Source organism: Cetorhinus maximus, chromosome 3, assembly GCF_964194155.1.
Source record: "Cetorhinus maximus chromosome 3, sCetMax3.hap1.1, whole genome shotgun sequence".
NCBI classification, from domain to species: domain Eukaryota; kingdom Metazoa; phylum Chordata; class Chondrichthyes; order Lamniformes; family Cetorhinidae; genus Cetorhinus; species Cetorhinus maximus.
This window is the reverse complement of record NC_135881.1, coordinates 30361196-30377975: the sequence shown is the minus strand read 5'-3', so window position 1 is coordinate 30377975 and position 16780 is coordinate 30361196. Positions and strand designations below refer to the sequence as shown.

Below are 16780 nucleotides of genomic sequence, written 5' to 3'. Positions count from 1 at the left end.
ACTTCAAGTTCAATTCAAGGAATAAGCTTCCAATGGGACATAGCTGACCATGTTGCCATTTTAAAGGCATTAACTGAACATTGTAAATTTGGAACGACCGTTGGTGACATGTTGAGAGATTGACTGATATGCGGGATTGGAGATGATACTATTCAAAGGCGTTTGCTAACTGAAGCTAATCCAGACTTCAGTAAGACATTATTAGAATTAGCCACAGCCGTGGAGAGTGGTGTTAGAAATTCGGAAGTTACAAGAGATGCACAAAATGGCGCTGCCCATCTGGTTGGGCGGGACAGACCAGCAACAAAAGGCGCAAAATCATTTGACCCCACAGAAAGACAGGAAACACCCCCTACTTACAGATCAGTGAAAAAACAGCAGTACCACAGTGAAAACCCGCAAAATTAATGAGACTAACCATGCGACACTACTGGCCAATCACTGTACAGTGCAGGCTACTGGTTAACTAAGTCTAGAACTGGAGGTGGTTGTGGGAGCACGCAAGGATTTAGTGCTCTACCTTCTGTTGCAATAAAAAATTACGGTTTGTTCTTATGTCGGTCCCTCCGTTATTGATAGCGAGCATCAACTAACAAATGTATATGAAGGCGTGCAATTTGTATATAGACTCATAGACTCAAGACATAAAAATTAACATTTCCTCGATGCTAAGATGCGTTACTGCCTTTATACACACTCATTTGCATTAATTTGCAGGAACATACTATTGCCATTTTCCAATGTCATTTAATATGGAGATAAAGCTGTTCTAGATGTATGAAGCCATTCTTCGCTACACAGTGTAGTTGGAACGGTTTGTTGTGTCACATTTCAGTGCAACAACAGTTCCTTGTGTCCAGCATATCTGCTGAATGGCTGCGTGCATATTGAACATTGAAAAGGGCTGTAAGGTTGGATGAGAGCTTTAGAGGGTGAGCAGTAAAAGACTAATCAGTTTTAAAGATATACTTTGTGACACATACAGTGGGACAGGTATTTACTGAAGGAATCTGTTGTGTAACTTTGCCACAGTATCTTTCCTTAGACCTGCTGCCATTGTTGCAGTCTGACCCTCTTGATACTGCAGAGAGCAATCACCCTGTCTACTGTCTCCTGCCAGGTACTTTTGGGCAGCTCTTCTCCTGGGAGGGATTGTCAACCAATCGACAACTCACTTTTACATAGTTCCTCTAACATAGTAAGGCAATCCTTATGCTCGCATAAGCATCTGAAAGGCACATCATACACTTTTTCACAAACTAGCCATTAGTGTGAAACTTTTAAATCATTCATATGAAATGGAAAGTTATTCCAGATGGCTTGTTGACTTTCATTTCAAAATGCTTCTTCCATTTTTTTGTCAATATATTTATTTGGAGATCATCAGGGGAAACTTCAAGCATTTTTCTGCACCACTGATTTTGCAAACTGATAAGGTTGCTTTTCCAGAAAATATCACAACCCAGTCATTGTCAAGCTTTACAGATGCAGCTTTTCTGTGTGAAAAGCAATTAAGTGAGTTCAAGTAAATGAAAGGTGTTAACCATTTATTGCAATGCAAGTTGCCTTAGTTCACTGTGTTTTTGCAACCCTGTTGCTTGCTGTTTTCATGCAGGTAAAACCTTTCTCTTCTGTGCTTTTTTCATGCAGCTAAATGGATTTTCCCCCACCCGCTTATTTCTAGGACAGCAATTGTCAATAGGATTAGCATAGTTTTGCAATAAAATTCTCCCCTACACTCTAGATTCATCCCAGTGAGTCATAGTGGTGCTCAGTTCTTTGTCAATCACATTAATATTGTAAAACCACATAGAAACAGCAGCCATTAATTTTTATTTCTGCGTGAAAATCTATTTCTGTTCCTTAGCAATGTTTTTTTCATTTCTACTAATTCTACATATTACGCTTTATGAGCAATATAAAGAATTAGCCCTTTCAGAACCTGCCACACCACAATTAATCCCATTGTGCATGCCCAATACATAGGAAAGTGTTTGCCTAGAATTGATAGAGTCCAGCCCCAGACAATTCACTGAACAGCCATATGGAAGTAGTCGGGCAGATGGTTTCCTGCACGCATCCCCAAACTGTGAGTGCAGGTACTGCAATACTGGAATATTATTCTTAGAAATCCTTAGTGTTTACAATTTGTGTAGGCGTTAAAGTAATATCCTTGACACCAAATTGCCTTAATATAAAATGATCCCAATAATTAGATCCTACTATTTCTAAAAAGTGCACTTTTCAAAATCTATTTTGGCTTTGCTTAAGTCCAGCTGGGCAGCAGGGCTGTTATGTCGTGAGTTCCTTGCTTCAGAGTGACAAATAATGCAGATTGGTAGGTCAGGTATGTGTTATGTGGAGATGAAGGTTTATTTGTATATGTAATATTTGAAATATGTAAGATTTGGTTGGTTACAGCTTAGCATTGATATAGCGCAGCTGTATTACAGACGTTCTCATGAATGATAGGATCACACTTCAGAATTTTACTCATTGCCCATGGCATTGGTAAAATTAAAAACTTTAAAAATTTGAGTTACTTTTTAATCCAGTTGTTCAGAATTACCGGTCGTAGGGAGGCTGTGATACATTGGTCAGGATTTTCTTGCCCTGTTGAGGGTGGGACCCCAGCCAGAAGTCCGTTGACTTTGTGGCAGGACCGGACAATCCCAGCGGCGGGCAGGTGCGGAAAATCCCGCCCATTATGTTCCGCCCCATATAGTTTAACCATAGCTGATACATTACTTGTTGGGATCCAAATTTTGTAAGAGAATGAAGCTAAGGTAATAAGTAATTTATACCGTTGTCAATTATTAGACTTAAAGTGGTAGCTGGCAATGTTCGACTAATTTCATTCTGTAACACCTCAAGCGGCAAATTAAACATAACACAAAACAAAACACAGTCGACATCTTCAGCTGTTTTCTATTTCAAAAGCATTGAAGAAAGGTTTCATTTTTGCATAGTTATTAATGCGACTCATTTCAGCATGAGCTCACTTAAGGCATATTCAGTTTAAACTGCGAGGAAACATGGAATGAAAATATGGGCATTCGGATCACCAAATTCTCCCTTTCCATTTCCTCCCTATCATCTACCTTTTATCATGAACTGTATGATACCTACTTGATTTGCCGGGGTTGGTGGTGGGGGGTCGGAGCGGGTGCTGACGGCGATTGGCTGCGTGCTGCCATTTTACGTGGGCGGGCCAATTAAGGCCAAGCGCTCCCTGTGTGGGCATTTCTGCTTAGAGCTACCCACTCAGCCCTTCGGCCTGTAATGACTTCACCCCTACCCTTATATCTACCCTTGCCCACTCACCCCCACTGAAGGATCGGTGCTGAGACACCAGAGAAACAACCACTCTCAGTCAATTTCCCTCTCCTCTCCTACCTGTGAGATATCATTTGCTTCGGAGATTCATCATTTAAAAAAAGAAATAAAATTAGAAAGAATAGTGTAAACTCCCTGTTCTTACTTGTGTCTTTCTCTTCCCCCCTCCCACATGTTGGAGATTAGAATTTATGGGGCAGAATTTTCTGACTGTCGGGCGGACGGTGCGGGAGTGGGCGCAGATCCGATTACTGCCTGCGATCGGGTCCGCGCTGCCATTTTACGCGGCCGGGCCAATTAAGGCCCACCCAGCGTGAATTGCGGCTCCCGAGGACAGCGGGCAGCGGCGGGACTGCAATGACCACCGGGTCCAATGGCAACCCTGTGGCCTGTTTTAAAAAGCTGCTGCAGCCTTTCAAAGGCTGTGAATCATGACCAGTGGATGGGCTTCCCAGAGCACTGCTGGTGAGCAGGTCAGGCAGGAGGGGGGCACAGTGCCCCTCATTTTTCTGGCGATTGCCTTGCTGCCCTCCTTGAGGTGGCTGCACGGGCGGGAGGTGCTCATACCGCAGGACAGGAGGAGAAGGCCTCCACCACATGACCAAATGTGCCTGGAGGAGGTGGCGGAGGTGGTGAACTCCCGCGACGTGGTGCGGTGCACCTGGATCCAGTGTGGCAAGTGCCTCAACGACCTGTTGCGCTCGGGAAGGGTGAGGACAATGTTGGCATTGGTCACTTAACCCAGCAGGTCAGCTCTCCCCCCTGGTGCACCCCCCCCACCAAGTCTGAGTGTGGTGACTGCATTGAACCATTGACGGCATGTGTCCTTCGCTGGGTGGGCCAGCAGATATTGCCCATGCCGAGGTCACACTGAGAGGGTGGTGAAGAGATGGGTTCTGCACCCGCAGCGTGTGGTACACTGTGACTACATTACTGTTTTGGGGGCAACCTGGAAGAGCTGCACCTAGACGCAGTGCTGGAGCTCCAGGACATGTCAAAGTCAGGGTGATGACATGCTGGGAGGGGAGCTTCAAGGTGGCATTGGCACCGATCGATCTGCTGTCCTCTGCGCTCCACGTGCTTGCGCCTCCTTGCTATGGAAGGTTAGAGCATGTGGTGCCTAATGTGATGTCGGCAGCATTTGGACGGGGCCGGCGGGGTGTGGGGGGGGTGGTGATGTGGGGACAGGCCTAGCATCTTCGTGTGAGTGTTCGGCAGCAGTGGGGGTGAAGAGACATTGGAGCCCTGCAATGTCCCACTCTGGTTGGAGTGGGCCGTCCGTGAAGAGAGTCCAGGTACAAGTGGCATGAATCAATCCTCCTCTCTTCTTTTCAGGAGAAGAATGCACATAATGCTGCCGAGTGGGTGAGGACTGGCAGAGGGCCGGCTCAGCTCTCAGCCGCTTCGAGCAGGAGGCCCTAGATTTGGAGAGGCGCCATGCACCCAGGTCCACTGGTGTTGGTGAGGCTGGGGTGCCACGGGCAGGTATGTTTGCCCAGCAGTGAGGTCACCATTGCTCTCCCAACAGCTATGCCAGTGCTGAATGTTCAGTGATTGAAGTTTGCAACATGGCTTGACCATTGCTTATGGGAGGATGAGCGCATAACGATCCGGGGGACAGGGATACACATTGACCTTGTCTCCACGTTAACTGATCCAATGTCCTTGCTCTTCCTTTCAGCATCAGCGGAGCAGGGCCGGGAGGAGGAGCAGCAGGGGCCCCCTCTCACACCTGAGGGCCCTGAAGTCAGGAACTCACCAGCATCACACCATCTCTGCCAGGCAGGCACCAGCGCAGATACTAGCACCTCAGTGGGAATTAGAACATGGGCTAGTGTCCCGGGGCACAGCGGTGAGGGCACTTCACAGTCGCTGGCAGAGACAGAGAGTGCCCATGACGCTAGCAGTCGGAGGACTGCCGGGGACAGGCACACGCTCAGTCGGTGCCTGATGATGTGCCTTTGGAGTCATCCGCAACACAGGAAATGCGGCTGGGCGTGTGGAAGCATCTGAGGGAGATACATGAGGCTATGTCCATGGTGGAGGAGTCTATGCGGACCATCGCCAATGCAATGAGCCTCATGGCCATCCATCCTCTGTGGAGAGAGTGGCGACTCTTGTGAAGAGGCTCCTCCAGGAGACCAATCAGGGCTTCCTGTCAGATGCGCTCGGACCAGCAAGCCCTCACATCGGCATTAACCTCAGCTGGTCAGTGCCAGCGTGGGAGATGGCCTGGGCACCAAGTTTCCCAGCTCAGTGCCCATCCATCCACAGTGAGCAGGGAGGTCCGAAGTGACCTCACTTCGGCCCAGCAGCTGCCTGTCGTCTCTGTGGGCTCCTCTCGGGGTGTTCCGGATGAGGGCGACAGATCCTCTGCCAGTGACTAGAGTATCAGGTGAGGCTGCGACGACTAGGGAGATGGCAGTTGTAGAACTGGCAGCTCCCTCCCAGGTGGGGCCAGCACAGGCTCCACGGGCCAGAGAATGACCGCCAAGGCCATTGAGCCAACAGGACAGCAGAGTCAGCAGGCTGTCTCAGATGCTACTCCCAGTGAGGGGTCAGCACCAAGACGTAGCACCCGGAAATGTAAACATAAGGCACCTTCGGCACACCACGGGTTTATCACTGGTGCTTTTGTGTTGACCCACAATGAGGTCTTTATGAGTTGGTGTGATTTTTTTTAACACCTTTGTCATTTTGTTTTCTTAAGTTCCTTTGGTTGTAATATTAAATTCAGACATGTCACCATGGCTGAGGGTGCCTCTTTTCTTCTGCAGGGAAATGGTATCCAACAATGTTATGAGTGATTTGTGGGACATTCAGCTTTATTAACAAGGCCCTTAGTTACTGTTCCTAACCTGGCAGATTTTGCACGTGGGTGTCAAGTATGGAGCCTGAAGCCCAGGATAGTCCTGGAGGTCCATCTGTGGTGTGCTAGCTGAAGGTTCGTTGGATTAAAGCCTCCCAGGTGTCCCTGCCTCCCTGGAGTATGCCCGGGTCAGCGTCTACCCCCTCAGCATTTCCCTGTGCGTGCTCATCCTCGGACTCACTGCTGGACTCATCGTGTGCGGCCGCAGACACTGCGTCAACGTCTTCATCGTCCACAGCGTCCCCCCTTTCCAGCGCAAGATTGTGGAGAGCACAGCATGCAACCACTATCAGTGAAACACAACCTGGGGTCGACTGGAGTGCGCCCCCTGAGGGGTCCAGGCATCGGAAGCACATCTTGAGAAGACCAATGGTTCTCTCCACCACAGCCCTTGTGGAGGCGTGGTTCCTATTGTACCGCTGCTCAGCTTCTGTTCTTGGATGGCGGAGAGGCTTCACAAGCCACCTTCTGAGGGGATAGCCCTTGTCACCCAGCAGCCAACCATCAAGCCGGAGCACTGAAGAGCCCAGGCAGCTGGGAGTGTCTGAGGATGTAGGCATCGTGGGAGCTGCCTGGGTACCTTGCACAGACTTGTAGAATCAGCATCCTGTGGTCACACACTATCTACACGTTCATGGAGTGGAAGCCCTTCCTGTTGACGAAGGCACTGGGCTCACCTGCTGGTACCTTGATGGCCACATGTGTACAGTCTATTGCACCCTGGACGCGGGGGAAGCCAGCCATGGCCACCCAGTCTCTGGCTCGCTGTGTCTGACTTGCCTAGTCCCAACGGTAGTGGATGAAGGCCAATGCCCGTCTGAACAGAGTGTCTGTAATCAGCTTGACACAAGTGTGGACAGCTGATTGGGAGACACCGCAAAGATCACCCACTGACCCTTGGAAGGAGTCAGAGGCAGAGAAGTTGAGGGCAGCTGTGACCTTTAGAGCCACTGGCATGGGGTGTCCACCCTCATAGTTCACAGAGATCTCAGGGTCAATCATCTGACAGATATAATTGACTGTCTGCCCTGAGAGATGGATCCTCCTTCGGCATTGCACCTCAGACATATTGAGGTAGCTGCTTCACCACCTGTATACCCTGGCAGCAGGATATTAGCGTCTTCTGTGGCCCCTTCCGCCTTGGACTGCCTCTTGGCCCTGCGCCCCTTGTGCCTGCGCCTGTCCTCGCAAAGGTGGCTCCCCTGATGGCTGAATGTGCTCTCCTGGCCTCCTCCCCCTTCTAGCCCTCCCTTCCTCCTCAGAGGAGGTGCCTCCAGTGGAGAGTTCAGCTCCCATTCCCAGGCTAAGGGAAGGCTTCCTGAAACCTGCAGGCCCAAAAAAGATTCCTCGCTACAGAGTGCTGACCTGAAGGTTAAGAGTCCAGACCAAGCAGCTGGTATGCGTTTTGAAATATTGCAGACCACACAGGCAAGTTTCAGTAACTTTAAAAAATCAATACTTGACTGTGCACACTCGCGGCCCCAGTGAGCCCTCTTATCCCGCCCGTGGATGAGGTTTATACAAATGTGTCCTACCTGCCTGCGCATTGCGCCCGTGCACCGACCCGAAGATTGCACGGATGCTGAAAAATCGCCGTCAATTGGTGCCTCAAGGGCCTTAAGAGGCCCGTTAATTAATGGCGGGTGCGCATCGGAGGTCATCGTGTGCCCGCCCAATGAAATATCGCGATGATGGACGCTCACCCGACGTCACCGTGCATCATTTTACACGCGGGAGTGCGGGGCCCGCCAAGGCACGCCAGTAGGAAAATTCTGCCCATGTATGTAATTAGTGCTAACCTAAAAATGTGAAATTATTGACTCACTTCAAAGTGCATCTGCTGTTTCTGTTTAAAAATTAGAGTAGTGATAAATAAGGACACTGTCTCACTCTCACAGCCTCTCTTTTAAAAGAATTGCTCATCTGCAGGAATAACAGGTACAGCAGGTGCCTACAATAAAATTTCAATGAATACATTCCCCACATAGAGAATTTAATATATAATATTCAATGGTAATGGAGCAGAATTCTAGAGCACGGTGATAGAATGGGGGAATAGGACTGACTGGATTGCTCTACAGAGAGCTAACATGGACTTGATGGGCTGAATGGCCTCCTTCTCTGCTATAATGACTCTAAGGCCTGAATTCAAGTCAAGACATTTTCCTGGCTCTGTTAACCTGACCTGGGAAAAAGTGCCCCAGAAGCTGGGAATTTTGTTCCAAGGTGGCGGGGTTCCCTGGGAGATGGGCTGGGTGACCCTGGAATGAGTGCAGACACTGCTGAGTATGGAGGCAAGCTGGGCATATGGCCTGTCTCAGTGCACCAGCACTTTGCCAATGATTTAAAAAAAAAACACTAAAACAAAACACAGCCCTCCAACCCTCACCTCTCAAATCCCCTCACCCCTTCCACACATTCACCATGCTCATCCATGCCAAACCATGCCACCTCATGCCCTCCACCCACTCCCCATGGCCCCATATCCCCCATGCCAACCTATGCTTTCCACCCACCCTCATGGCCCATTATAGGCCTTCTGCCAACTTAGTGCCAACCCATGTCCCCCCCATCCACCACCTTTTGCCCTCATGCCAACTCACCCAGTATCCACCATGGGCAGACCTCAGGAACCATGCTGATATTTCTTGGCCACGACACCTTGAGACTCCCCTTCCACCACCTCATCACTTGAATAGGACATGTGTTGGAGTTCTGAGTATGCGCCTAGCTGCATCTCCTGCAGCTTGCCCCCAGGCTAGCCATGTGCGACTAATAACACATGGTACAGCGGGGGAACTCATCTCCTCATGAACCGCTCAGGCTGATCTAAGCATGGGCACTATCTGTTTGCCCACCCAACGTACGAGAAATGCCCAACATGATTCAATGCAGTCACGACAGTGAGACTTGGCGGGGGGAAGGTTAAGGCTACCTGCTGGGTTAAATGTCCAATGCCAACATGGTGCTCACACTTCCAGAGCGCAACAAATCGTTGAAGCGCTTGCGACACTGGACCCAGGTGCGCCGCACCACATCTCGGGAGCTCACCACCTCCGCCACCTCCTCCCAGGCACGTTTGGTCATGTGGGGGGGCCTCCTCCCATCCTGGGGGACCAACACCTCCCGCTGTGCTGCCACCTCCTCGAGGAGGGCAGCAAGGCAATCATCAGAAAAGCGAGGGGCCTGTTGGCCCACACCCGCAGCCTGCCCTGCTCCTGTGGCAGACCCTGCAGCCTGGCCTGTTCCTCTGCCCTTCCCTCCAGCGTGCCCAGCTCAGCCGACCCCCTGCGGTGTGACCTCAAAGTGGCCATTGTGGGCAGCCTACAGGAGGCTGCCAGGCCTTCCTTTAAACAGACTGCCAGGTCACCATTGGACCCGACGGCCTGTGCACACCCACCACCGCCCACACACTCCCACTATTCACGGGATCTCCTCATGAACTACTCAGCCAAAGACGCTGGGCGGGCCTTAATTGGCCCGCCCACGTAAAATGGCGGCACGGACGCCGATTGGATCTGTGTCCACTCCAGCTCTGCCTGCCCGAGAGGCAGAAAATTCTAAGCTGTTAATCGAACTGTGAAATGGAAGGCACCCCACTGTGATAATTGAAGGTGTGAAATCAGTCAAATCCACGAATGATAGCCCTCAGGATTATGTCAACAGACAGAGTGAAATAGCAAGCAATTTTTTTTTTAAACACTGCAGACATTTTTTTCAAAGATTTTAAGGGCAAGAGTTTTAAATACCTTGACAGCTTGATAGTTGCTTTAGACACATTTTTTCAAAGTTATTCTTGACAGTTCACCTTGGCAGTTCCCCTTGACGTTTCCAATGAGTTTATGTGCTCTTTATGTGCACTTTTCATGTCCATTTTTAACAGTCCCATAGGGCACCTTACCTCTCCCAATGGTGTCCCAGAACTGTATTTAAAGGGACACCCGACCTTTCCAAAAGGGCACCCCAACTGTCCAAAGGACTGCGCAAAGTTTTGACCTGCTGCTACCAGGTCTGATCTACGCACGTTGTGTTTCCCATTCTTGGCTAATGAAAATCCAACATGACTCCTGTTTTACATGGGCAGCTGCCTCTGCGAAACACATGTGCATAAACCTCAACCTCGCCCCAGTCCTGCCTCCGTGAAAATGGTAGGTGTCGTATTCAGGGGCGGGGCTTCTGTATTCTGGCCTCATCCTCCATTTTTGCTTTGATATGAAAATTCAGGCCTAAGCCGCCATTTTTGCCCTGTTCTGTGAATCTTTCTCCAACTTATTACTGTCCTTTTAAAGATGGGCTGTCCACAACAATTCTCAATGTTATTACCAACTGACCTTTGGTATCTGATCAATGCCAGTTCCTGGTACTAAAATTTGTGCCTAATGTCATAGATCCATTGTACTGATATATACATTCAACATATTGTCCTCTAAAGTTGCATAACTTCCAGAATTGGAAAATGCTGCTTCAAATTCTCCCTGCCCATATTTTTTTTTTGTCCTAATGCTGAGGATGCCAGTCTTGTTCCTTTGATGCACAGAGCAAGTCATGGATCTTTTAGGCTCTACCACTGCTAAGGGGAATGACCACGGTGTCAGGTGAGACAGGATGTTAAGCCACAGCTATCCTTTGGTTGCTCACAAGGCTAGTGAAAAGGTGTCACAGTCTTCCATCACCATAACATGCTCATGATTCTGGAGAATAGCGACTGCAAAGTGAGAAAAATATGAATTAAAGAAGTTGAAACAATTGAATTTTGTGGAACTGAGTTAAATATGTGGGAAGCTTGGTGATTTTCTATGCATACCAGTTATCTTTAAGTTTTTTATATATATATATATATCTCACTGATCCACAGCTGGGTGTAATGGAATGAATGTCATGAGATGAATGGTCTTTTCCCATGTCTGGAATCATATGTTCTTATTAATTATTTCTTGAGTTTGTCATGAAGTTCCCACAAAAAATGTAAATTATAACAGAAGGAACAAAGAAAGTAATTGTTTAAAGATGGAGAGTATTAACTTTTTAATCAATCATGCATCCACTGCTGCCATAAATGAAACTATTCAATATTATTAAGCAGGAACTTTATAAATTACCTTTTGATTAAAACTAGGTATTTGAGGAATTAGGCTAATTTAAAAAGTTTCCAATGTAACCAAAGCCTTCTCCCCTCCCCCACCCCCTTAATAAAAACATAAAATGCTGGAAAAACTCAGCAGGCCTGACAGGATCTGTGAAGAGGGAAATAGAGTTAACGTTTCGAGTCCAGTCTGACTCTTCTTCAGAACTTAAGGTGTTTATGAAAATGTTGAAGAAATTCTATGTCATGGCACAGCGTTAGGGAATAACAGTATGCTATGCTGCAATCTGGTAGAAGATGATTTTAGACTTGCGATTTCCTGCCAGTGAATTGGTGATCTCAGCTGTGCCATCATGGCAAAGTACTCAGTAGAAGTCAGCTTCTTCCTTACAGGAAGGGAAAGGAAATTTGAGGTGAGGAGAGAAGTGAGTGTCATCTATGCCACTCCCACCCAGGTATCAGTTACTGGCAAAGCTTGGGAGCAGGTACTGCACCTACTACTTGACACTAAGAAATTCAGAAAATAAAGACAAAGAAGCGTCTTATATTCTATAGCGGTTTTATTTTTTAAATCCATTTTTCAATAGGTTTTCGTTGATCCAACAAAAGATGTTACGTGTTTTAAAACTTTGAATTAAAATTTTTTAAAGTTTTTTTCCAAAATTATAACTAAAATTCATCTTTAATACCCTGACTCTGTGTTTCCAGGTTAGCTGTTTCTCTAAATTGTTCTTTGCTTTATCTTACTAAAATTTTACAATGTCATTTTTACAATTTAATTTCTTCTGTTAATGGTAAAATCATCATTAATCTTGCTTGACGTTTGTGCGTTTTGACTTTTTTTTCCCTTTCTTTGCCCCTTGTTTAATACACCTGCTTCCATAATTCCCACCTCCATTTATTTTTGCCTGGTTTTGTTTACCTTCCTCTTCTCCTCACTCCTGTAATTCCTGCTGCTATAGCCTCACAGGCTGGGGAAGCTGGCCAAGCAGGTAGGAGATTTTCATGTTCCCTATTTACCCAACAGTCAGCTTCCAACATCAGGTCAGACTAGAACTGAGTCTGGAGATTTGGAATGTTAGGTCTGTGTTATTTAATGCACGCTCCCTCTCTTTCCTGTTCATTGCTCACCAACAGTGCTAGGATTTCATTAATAAGTTAGTTTTAAAGATGTCGCTTGATTCTGAATCCTTCATTTTAATATTTTTAACTCAGCATAAAAATGCTGAGATAGAAAACTGGTTTAAACCATGGTAAGGTTTTTTTGTTATTGTTGGGATGTCAATTTCTTGTGTCCGTGGGAAGAATTTTCCCCCCTGCATCAGGGGGGATAAGTGCAGGAGCGGGCGTGGGCGGGCGCACCTCCAATCAGCGCCCCCCCATCGGGGCATGCCGCCATTTTACATGGGCAATTAAGGCCCGCCCAGTGCGACATCTGCCAGGAAGCGCTATGCGCTCCCTGTGCGGGCAGGCAGAGGAATCCTTCAGCTGAGAGTGCGCTCTTTCACAAAAGAGCGCACTCATCTCCCTGAGTCTAAGTGCTGCCTCAGGGAGATCGGCGCCAAATTTAAAAATGGTGCAGTTGCAAAAATAAAATTTCCCCTGACACGTCCCCTCATGTGACAGGTCCATCACTTTTTATCAAACATTTATTAAATTCTTACAAACCTACATGAAACCTCATCCCGCCTGTGGATGAGGTTTAATGCTTTCTCTGAAGCCCACCAGAGCTCTCGGCCTGGCCCATTAATTATCTCAATTACTTTTTAAATGGCTTCAATAGGCTGCTGACAGGTCGGCGGGCGCACAGCTGATTTGGCTGCGCCCCCGCCGACCTGAAAATTGAAATGACCCGGGGCGACGTCATCCCCTATCGGCGAGTGGACCCACTCCCACCCCCGATCGCTGACCTGAAGATCCTGGCCCATGTGATTTTTGTCCAGTTCATTTTCTTATCCTGGCTTTGCATCACAAATCCAGATGGACAATGGAAGAAAAGTTAGCTTAATGATCTCCCCACTCAGCACTAGTCTGTCACGCTGCTGAGCTTTTCACAAAAGATAGCTATGAGGGAAAAGCCCACTAAAGACTGAATAAGATGGTAAATTCTGTGTTGTATACTTCTGAGCCTTTTTTGTTAGACTGGGGCTAACTGGCTTGTCTGAGTCTTTATTGTTGTTTTGTGGCCAGATGATGCAACAATAAATTATTGGCTGACTTTCAGATAGATAAAGAGAATTTGGAAGCAAAGTACTGTGGAGTCTCCAGCCTGTCAACAGCAAAGTTAAAGTGCAGGTGAAACTTGAGCTCTATTATCAGCGGATAGCATGGTGTCTCAATGTTCTGCCAAAAATCAAACAAAGACAACTTTTCATATGACAAAGAATCCATCAGGAAGTAATTACTTGTGACCCTAAATAAGACATTTATTTACGAGATTTTATTTTTCTTTTTGGTGCTCGTTTTTTTCCTTCTTCACTTTGCCACGCACTCCTTGCTCTTGAGCTAAGAGAAGTGGGGACCGATCACCAATGTAGTTAGACCTGCCTCTTTCAGTGGCTCTCTGTAGGGAAGGGTGTTGAGGTACAACTGAATGTGTAATCTCCAGCTGCTCTGCTGGTCAGTTAGCACACCTCCAGGTGTAACCATGGCGATGGCAGCAATGGCTATGAAGCAAAAGACTATGAGTGTGAATATCAGTCAAGATCAGGGTTTGAACCATGATCTGAAATCCGTGGTGGTTTTTGGTACTGGTCTGATTTCCAATTTTTTGTGGGAAGATAGTAAAGGTGGATTTTGGAACACTTTTTCTTTAACGTACATTCAGATTCTGGGTCAAGCATTTCTGGGCCAGTTGTGCTATAGCCAGCTGTAGAGCCGGACCTCAACAAAGCACCTTAGCCCTAAACTCAAAAGACCTTTGTGTGTCAGGTTTCCCATTTCTTATACCCATTTCCTGGTAATCATTATGAATGCCATTGCCAATTAGTGCTGAAATAGCTTTTGTAATGAGCTTTTGCTTATTAGAAAATGCATTGAAACTGTTGGAAATATTTTCAAAAGCAGCCCCTGTATCATGTAGTAAACACCGATTTTAATTCTGTCACTCCAGGCAGATTGGAGCCATGTTAGTCCCACTGGCCAATTTAATATGTCCATTAAGAACTTATTTCTTTTAACAGGCCTATTTTTTAAAAATATAAATTATGGAACTTCTGAAATGTAGACCCTGCAGACATATGGCACAGCAGTATAACTCAAACTTTTATCAGGCATCCTGGGACAGCAGAGTGCCTGCTAGCTAATACACTATAAATTCTGAATTTCTGAACTCAGGATTTACTGTAACTTCTAACTCATGACTAAAGGTGCACAAAAAGACCCATTGGGAAGACCTAATAGTATGGAAATAGCTGTTGGGAGGGAAGTTTGAGACTTCAATACCATTGATATACTGCGCTTCTGGGAGCAGTTTCAAATCACTTGCCCTGGTAATCTTGAGTTACACACACCGAGTGGTACAGAAACGGCATTTTAACAGAAAATCAAACGGGACTGGTGCTTATACAGCCTGCACATTACATTGCCGAGGGGCGAAGGCAGAGTTCTTTGTTGGTATATGCTGATACTTGTGTGGAATGCTGTTTACCAAAGTGCTGCAGCCTCTGTCAGTGAGGTTGCTGATGAAAGGAGAGGATGGTCAGCCCTTTTTGGGACAGAAATTGAATGAGAGTCCATTATGCTGCCTGATGAGGGTAAAAGCTGCATAAGAATAGACTAGGCCATCAAACAAAACTAGCAGTAATTAAGAGAAACTCTAGCATTATTGGGTCGCAGTAACCTTCAAAGAACTTTATTTGTGAGGAGGGAATTGCAGTGATGCATCTGGGAAAGTTACAGTGTGCTCCACTGTATTTTCAGCTTTTACCCAGTCCTTTCTTAAATTGTCCCTGGTTATGTGATGAACTGAAACGAACATTTTAAAAATATCCTTGAATTTTGGAACTTGTATTTCGCGCAATACCCGTGTACCTGGAATGCAGAGTTTTGACTAAAAATAGAGAATTTATGAATAAAGTCATACTATTGCCTGTGGAAACTGCCCCCCAGAATTGAACAATTGTTCTTGCAAATGGCTTATACACATTTGTGCATTTGCGTTTGCACATCCTCGGACATGCGCACACATGTACATAAAGGGCTTGTAAACAAACATAAGTTTTTCCTCAGTTGATATTTGACCATTTTGATCACTTGGTTTGTTTTTTGGGTGAGCCAGATGTTCACTACAACTGTCTTGGAACAAAATTTGATTACAATCCTATGTAATTTGGACAGCATTATTGCGGCATAATTAAACAATTTATTGAAGGCAATTCCTTAAATATAAATGGACTTCCGCATAATCCTGTAATTGAACCAAATAAAGTGTTGAAGAACGGTTTAAAGCTTTAGAAAAGAACTGGAAAGTATATTTTTTAAACTCTCAAAAGCACATCGAATCACCCTGGCATATTTAAATGATACTGTTATTACTAAAGAACCCATTGTAACAGCAACTTAGTGCTATCATAAAGTAGGCTTTAGGGTGGCATAAAGAATAGGGAATATTTACCTCTTGTTACACTCTTCCCCCGATACTGTTTCGCTGCTATTATGAATTGAGCTTCAAAGGACCTTTCCTTCCTGCTATTGCATGTTAAGCAAGTCTTCAATGGATCACACTGCATTAGTGAGCTTGGCTGATGCTTGTGGCAATATCACTATATATTTGTTCAGCTGCGTTAAAGTGTTTATTACACAATTTTCTTGCATGAATTTGGTTAACTGCTTTTGTTAGAGTGCGGTTTTAGCTCTGTTTGCATAGTTTGTGTTATAATTTTTGCAGAAAACTTTTAAAAAATGAACACTTTTGCATACTGGTAAACACTGTCTGTAAATCAGCAACAAATTGCACTTTGATGGAAGATATGTTAGAATATTAAATATGTATTTAAACCTGTGAGACCAAATTATTGAGAGTTTTGCAGTTGTGACTGTCATTTTAACTGAATTAATAGGTTAAAACTGTAATACAGAAAGTTTCAGCTAATAATTTGAGATAGACTGACTTAATTCTGAAGAAATACACCATTGCTTTTTAATGTTTATTTCCTAACCACTTGATGCTGTTGATTTCAGGGGACATCAGGACCAGATCCCACAACTGTTTATGTGGATATGAGAGCACTAAGGCATGACAGGTAATTGAAGCAGTCACAACTACATTCTTTTTCAAACTTGAAAGCGACAATAAAGTTTCTTTAGTTGTGGCATGTATAGCACGGTAATCGGTAGGATTGAAAACTACTGCTCCATGTGTATTTATGTAAGGCTGCCAGAGCAATTTGTTTCCAGCATATTAGGGCATATAGGGCATTATGTCAGCCCTATAATGGTATTTTTCAGTCTAGTGTAACAATGCAAAGCGAGTTAATTTTGCCATCTTGCAC

The 16780-nt window shown here is 45.9% G+C and overlaps 1 protein-coding gene across 4 annotated transcripts in view; it reads left to right on the top strand.

Moving 5' to 3' along the window:
* LOC144677193 (disco-interacting protein 2 homolog C) overlaps positions 1-16780 on the top strand; it is a 589517-nt gene that overhangs the window by 540268 nt on the left and 32469 nt on the right. For all 4 annotated transcript variants that reach the window (XM_078537402.1, XM_078537389.1, XM_078537398.1 and 1 more), the window contains one exon: positions 16470-16531. In XM_078537402.1, coding sequence (XP_078393528.1) covers positions 16470-16531 — 62 coding nt within the window. The remainder of the gene's footprint in view (positions 1-16469; positions 16532-16780) is intronic.